Source organism: Notolepis coatsorum, assembly GCF_963971535.1.
Source record: "Notolepis coatsorum genome assembly, chromosome: 1".
Taxonomy (NCBI): domain Eukaryota; kingdom Metazoa; phylum Chordata; class Actinopteri; order Aulopiformes; family Paralepididae; genus Notolepis; species Notolepis coatsorum.
The window spans coordinates 31,956,665-31,963,338 of NC_140165.1; the positions used below are offsets into that span (position 1 = coordinate 31,956,665).

A 6,674-nucleotide genomic window follows, 5' to 3' on the forward strand; every position below is an offset into this window, starting at 1 on the left:
TCAGTTACAAATCAGAGACAAGTGTACACAAGAGTCTGACCAGGAAATGGGAAAGAGCCCTGGTCAGACTTACAATTAAATACCACCTGGGAATGAAAGATGAAAACAAAGATGAAAACAAAAGATGAATTAGGGGTTTTGTAGTGTCTGACACAAGACTGGAGTCGAGATTAAACAAGAAAAGAACAAGATGTGATTTACTTGGGACATGTCATATCTAAGTCAAACTGTCCTGGCCTTGGGTTGTTTTAAGAACATACGCCAGACTGTCGCCTAGTGTCTTGAGCTGTATACTAGTTTAACTAGTCAAGGCTGTACAGAGAATATGTATTTAAACAGAGCTATGAAACATGTCCACTAAGCTGTACAAATGATGTAACATATAACAATTTGCTAGTACAGTGTCTAACAGTGTTTGAAGATAATGTTCTGTTCTGTTCTCTTCTCCAGTGGATGAAGGACATGTGGCGTTCAGACTCCTGCTACAGCAACTATGGCGTTGATGGATCCACCTGCTCCTTCTTCATCTATCTCAGTGAGGTCAGATGAGTGTGTGTGTGGGGGGGGGGGGGGGGGCTGTGTGATTTAAATCTTTGCCATGTTGTCATGATGTCTTGTCATGATGTCGCAATGTCATGTCAGGGTGTGATGTTGTCATATTGTGATGGATGTCATAGGGCTGTCCCCAACTAAGGATTTGGATAGTCGACTATGATTGGTCGAAATGGAGAGAAAAAAAGTAGAAAAAATAACGTTTTTTTTCTTCTTTTTATATTCCATTTGGGCTGTGGGGGGTGCTTAATGTCTGAAGGAGTCGACTGAAGGCTTCTTGTCCTCTGCAAAAGCATGCAATTGGTCCACTGATGGATACATCTTGATATTTGTCTAGTCTAGTGTGTTCATTAGATGGGTGAAATCCTCTTTCAGTGCCTCTGTGCCTGTTTTCTTAGGCAGTTAGCCTCTGGTATGCGTGCCACTAGCATTAGCCACGCTTCTAGGCCTCTTTTCTTTTGGAAAGAATGATAAAAAAATATATATATATATATTATAATATATATATATATTTTTTGTATTCGACTAAGAGGTTGGCAGTCGACTACGGCTCCTTTCGATCGATTAGTCGACTATTCGACTAATAGGGGTCAGCCCTAGTCATGTTGTCATGGTGTCATGTTGTGATGATGTCATGGTGTCATGTTGTGATGATTGTCATGTTGTGATGTTGTCATGATGCCATGTTCACTTATTCTAAAGGTAGTCCGGTAGAATAATGCCAGGCCCCCACCTCGCCCAGAGCTGCATGCTTTGTCCAGGTATCTCTAGCATGCAGGAGGAGGGGCCTCATTCAACACAAGGTAGTCACCACTGCGGTGCCATGTTTCACTAAGGCATCATAGAAAGTCAATGTCCTGCTCACACATGGAATCATTTAAAAGCAGTGCTTTGTTGGTGAGACACTGAATGGTCAAGGAGGCACGTGTGATGTTTTTCTGTTGAGGACAGGGTGTGACTTTTGGCAAAGGCTGCAAAACACTATGATCAACACGAGAAGTTGAGTTGAAGTCGGGTTATGGAGTTGAAATTGATCAGTTGAGTGAACAGCTCACTGGACTCATTGGAGTCAGTGCCGTGAATAGGATTCCGTTGATCTAAATATTACCAAATGTATTTTTTATAAAAACATTTAAAAATATATTCAAAAACATGTCAAACATCTTGGGAGACCAAGTTCACGCAGCTGCCCTTAGCAGCGCCACCTAGAGATACTTTGCAGCATCATTGCAACATCAATGTTGGACAGGTCTTAGTCATAAAGTCCTGTGGCCTCTTGGACAGACGGCCTGATCTAATGCAGGTCCTGCTGGTGCCGCGCACCTTCCACGTCTTAACCCTTTCACTGCCACACTGTCTGTAGTGTGGTAGTGAAAGGGTCAACCTTCTGTAGTGTGGTAGTGAAAGGGTTAATGTAATGATGTTATTGTCAGTTGATATTCAAGGCCCAGGAAATCTTTTATACCCATTTTCCTGAGATGTTTCCACAACTTGATCCCAGAGTTCCTCTGGAAACTCCTTGTTGCTCACAGTTGATCGGTTTCATCTGAAATCACTGCCCAGCCGTGGAACAAATCATCACAATCGCTACAGTTGAACACAGGCAGAGGACAACTATCTCAGGCAGGGGAACTATGTGAGAATGCTATTCATCGACTACAGCTCAGCATTCAATACCATAGTCCCCTCCAAACTCATAGCCAAGCTCAGCGACCTGGGCTTGAACTATGACCTCTGCCAGTGGGTCTTGGACTTCCTGATGGGCAGACCCCAGGTGGTGAGAGCAGGCAACTGCACCTCCTCATCCATCACTCTCAACATAGGGGACCCCCAGGGCTGTGTTCTGAGTCCCCTCCTCTACTCCCTGTACTGTGTGGCACAGCGGAACAACAACACAATCATCAAATTTGCTGACGACACAGTAGTGGTGGGCCTGATCTCTGCAAACGACGAGAGGGCCTACCTGGAGGAGGTTCAGGTTCTAGCGGGATGGTGTCAAGAGAACTGCCTCTCCCTGAACGTCAGCAAAACAAAGGAGATGATTGTGGACTTTAGGAGGTCAGGGGTCAGGGACTACAGCCCCCTCAGCATCGACGGGGCACCGGTTGAGAGAGTGAACAGTTTTAAGTACCTCGGAGTCCACATATCCGAGGACTTGACATGGACCACACACATTAACAGTGTTATCAAGAAGGCACGTCTGTCACTCTGTCTATTTGTCTACAGTATCTTTCTATTCATCTCATTATGTCTCTATCTCTCTCTCTCTCTCTCTCTCTCTCTCTCTCTCTCTCTCTCTCTCTCTCTCTCTCTCTCTCGCCTGCTCCCGCTCCAGGAGTCATGCCATGGGATGTTGTATCAATGGCTATGTGCATGTATTTCCATGCAGAAGCCGCACACTGTCTCTCCCAATCCATGTTGGCTTGTCTGTTATGAGCGTGCATGTAGACACAGTCACACAGAGTCCGTGCCTTGTATAATTCATGTTTGTGGTAACCTTGCGTGAGAGGCAGGCCAGAAAGGGCAACACAATGGGATTAATGTCTATTGTGATTGTGAACGGTCAGAGCTCAACTCCTCTCTCTCTCTCTCTCTCTCTCTCTCTCTCTCTCTCTCTCTCTCTCTCTCTCTCTCTCTCTCTCTCTCTCTCTCTCTGTTTCTCTGTCTCTGTCTTCCCTTCTCTATCGCTTTTTAACTCTTTCTCTCTTTCTCTCCGTCTCTCTTTCTCTCCGTCTTTCTCTCTGTATCTCTCTTTCTCTCTTATCTCTGTCTCTCTCTGCCTCTGTGTGTGTGCGTGTGTCTCTCTCTCTGTCTTGTGTGTGTCTGAGTATCTCTGTATCTGTGTGCCTCTCTCTTTCTCTCTGTCTCTTTGTCTGTTTGTGTCTCTCTCTATCTCTCTGTGTCTGTCTGTGTGTGTATCTATCTGTGTATCTATCTGTCTCTCTGTCAGGGACCCACGCTCCAGAAAGAGAAATGCTTGTTGGATGTGTCATTTTCCAAGGGAGGGGGGGGTGTATGTTTTCAAACTGTTTCCGTTCATCTCATCGTACACAGCAGCTGTTGTCTTCAGTGATTGGCGTCTTCACTGCATGAAGGCGGGACATTCAGTTATTTAACCACTCATTGTTTTGATTGGATGACCAGATTCGAACATCTTGTAGACTAGTAGAATATTACCTTCACGAAAATAACTCAAAGAAATTCAAAGAAAGATGGAGGGAGAGAGAGGTGCAGGGAGAGAGAGATGGAGGGACATGGAATGAGAGAGGTGGAGGGAGAGAGAGATGGAGGGAGAGAGATGGGGGGACATGGAAGGAGAGAGAGATGGAGGGACATGGAAGGAGAGAGGTGGAGGGAGAGAGAGATGGAGGGAGGGAGAGAGATGGAGGGACATGGAAGGAGAGAGGTGGAGGGAGAGAGAGATGGAGGGAGGGAGAGAGATGGGCGGGAGAGATGGAGGGAGAGAGATGGAGGGAGAGACATACGAAGAGAGGTGGAGGGAGAGAGAGATGGAGGGAGGGAGAGAGATGGGGGGAGAGATGGAGGTAGAGACATACGAAGAGACATGGGAGGAGATAAAGAGATGGAGGGAGGAAATGGAGGAAGAGAGATGGAGGGGCATGGAAGGAGAGAGATGGATGGATGGAGAGAGGGAGAGAGATCGACATAGAGGGACATGGAAGGAGAGCGAGAGAGATGGGAGGGAAAGAGATGGAGTTCAAGTTCAAGTTTCTTTATTAGTTGTCATACAGAAGTACAGAATACTTTTATACAAAATGCTTCTTTCTGTTACGCTCCAGAGACTGTGCTAGACAAAAATAGATAAGTATAAAATAAAATAAAAGCATCCTGATGGCCTGGGGATAGAGTCTTTCTGTGCTTGCCATGAGACTCCGGTATCGCTTGCCTGACCGCAGCAGTTCAAAGAGGCAGTTGTTTGGGTGGCTGGAGTCTTTGATAATTATCTTAGCCTTACCCATGCACCGCTTGTTGTAAATGTTCTAGAGAGTGGGAAGCCCCCCTCCAATTGTGCGTTTGGCTGAACGTGTCACTCTTTGTAGTCTGCTTCGGTCTTGTGCGGTGCTATTCCCAAACCAGGAGGTGATATTGCCAGTCAGGATGCTCTCTGTCTCTATTGTACATGAGTAGAAGTTCTTAAGGATCTTCTGACTGACTTGGAACTTCCTTAGGGGCCTGAGGAAGTAGAGGCGTTGCCGTGCCTTCTTCACAACACTGTCAATGTGTGTGGTCCATGTCAAGTCCTCGGATATGTGGACTCCGCGGTACTTAAAACTGTTCACTCTCAACCGGTGCCCCGTCAATGCTGAGGGGGCTGTAGTCCCTGACCCCCGACCTCCTAAAGTCCACAATCATCTCCTTTGTTTTGCTGACGTGAGAGATGGAGGGAGAGAGAGAGAGGGAGATGGAAGGAGGGAGAGATGGAAGGAGGGAGAGATGGAGGCGTCAGACAGTCTGTCACTGATAACGTCAGACAGTCTGTCACTGATAACACAGGTGTAACCACATACAGTATATATCTCTGGTATCTGTAGTTACGCCTGTTTACCCGCCTATGACCAGTCAAAATGCCTGCTGTGAAAAGAATCGGGAAACGTGGTGTTCTTGTTTTGTTCTTGACTTATTGTTATGTTTCTTCTTGACTTGTTTAAAGAAGACGTGTCCGGCCCATGGGGACATTAACGTGTGTTGTCGGGCCTTACAAATAAATTTGATTTGATTTGATTTAGAAGCAGTGAGTAGGAAATGCAAGTCTTTCCCTTAAGCACACACACGCATGCCGTGCGCGCACGCACGCACGCACGCACGCACACACGCACACACACACACACACACACACACACACACACACACACACACACACACACACACAGCTGGGCCAGGCTCTGCAGTGAGAACAAAACACATCTGTTTTCACACTGAACCAATTAGCCAGCCACCTAGGTTTTAGGGTTAATGTTGCATGTATTTGTTTATTTTAAATTGGATCACAGTTGGACGGTGGAGATCCAGAGATCAAACCTTCAGGGCAACACTGACCAACACAAATTGTGCTTTAGTGAAATTCAATGGGACATATAATGAACCACACTCATAACATCTGCTTGTTGTGCGGTCCTCCCTCAAATGCATATATGGACTGCATTTATACTTATGCACTTATGCCTCACATTCACCCATTCACTCACACACCGACGACAGAGGCGACCATGCAAGATGTCAACCTGCTCATCGGAAGCAGTCGGGGGTTAAGTGTCTTGCTCAAGGACACACTGCCCGGGAGGAGCCTGACTCCCAGACGACCTCTCTACCTCCTGAGCCACTCTGCATTATTATGTATGACGACGAATCGATCGAAAGGAGCCGTAGTCGACTGCCAACCTCTTAGTCGAATGCAACAAAAAATTTAAATAAGATTATAATATATATATTTTTTTGGATCATTCTTTCCAAAAGCAAAGAGGTCTAGAAGCGTGGCTAGCGCTAATGGCGCGCATACCGGAGAGGCTAACTGCCTAAGAAAACGGGCACAGAGGCACTGAAAGAGGATTTCACCCGTCTAATGAACACACTAGACTAGACATATTCAGATGTATCCATCAGTGGACCAATTGCATGCTTTCGCAGAGGACAAGAAGCCTTCAGTAGACTCAGACATTAAGCACCCCCATATATATAATTATTTTAGTCGACTTATCTGCAAATTTTGGCCAATCAAAGTCGACTATACAAATCCTTAGTCGGGACAGGCCTAGTGAATATCAATCATGCACAACAGTCAAAGCACCTCATCTGCACCAGGAATGATGTGTAAAAAGCTCACATTCCAAATGTCTGTTAGGAGGGGATGTATTGATGAGTCCACGAAAGATCTCTTGTTTTGTTTTTCCCCCTCAGGTTGAGAACTGGTGCCCCCGTCTCCCCTGGAGGACCAAGCACATCAACGAGGAGGCGGACAGGAGGAGCCAGGTGAGACGCCTCGCACAACCGTCCGCTCGGCTAGAGAGCGGCCCTTCTTCACCCTCTGTCATCATGGCTACTACGAGAAGCCGAGCGCAGGACACAGACTGACGGGCAGGCAGGCAGGCACAGTCTTCTGTATA

At 46.4% G+C, this 6,674-nt stretch overlaps 1 protein-coding gene across 1 annotated transcript in view; it reads left to right on the forward strand.

The window, feature by feature from the left end:
- mgat5 (alpha-1,6-mannosylglycoprotein 6-beta-N-acetylglucosaminyltransferase) overlaps nucleotides 1-6,674 on the forward strand; it is a 179,464-nt gene that overhangs the window by 114,278 nt on the left and 58,512 nt on the right. Inside the window, exons 5-6 of the mRNA XM_084315112.1 lie at nucleotides 451-540; nucleotides 6,469-6,560. Of these exons, the coding sequence (XP_084171238.1) occupies nucleotides 451-540; nucleotides 6,469-6,560 (182 nt within the window). The remainder of the gene's footprint in view (nucleotides 1-450; nucleotides 541-6,468; nucleotides 6,561-6,674) is intronic.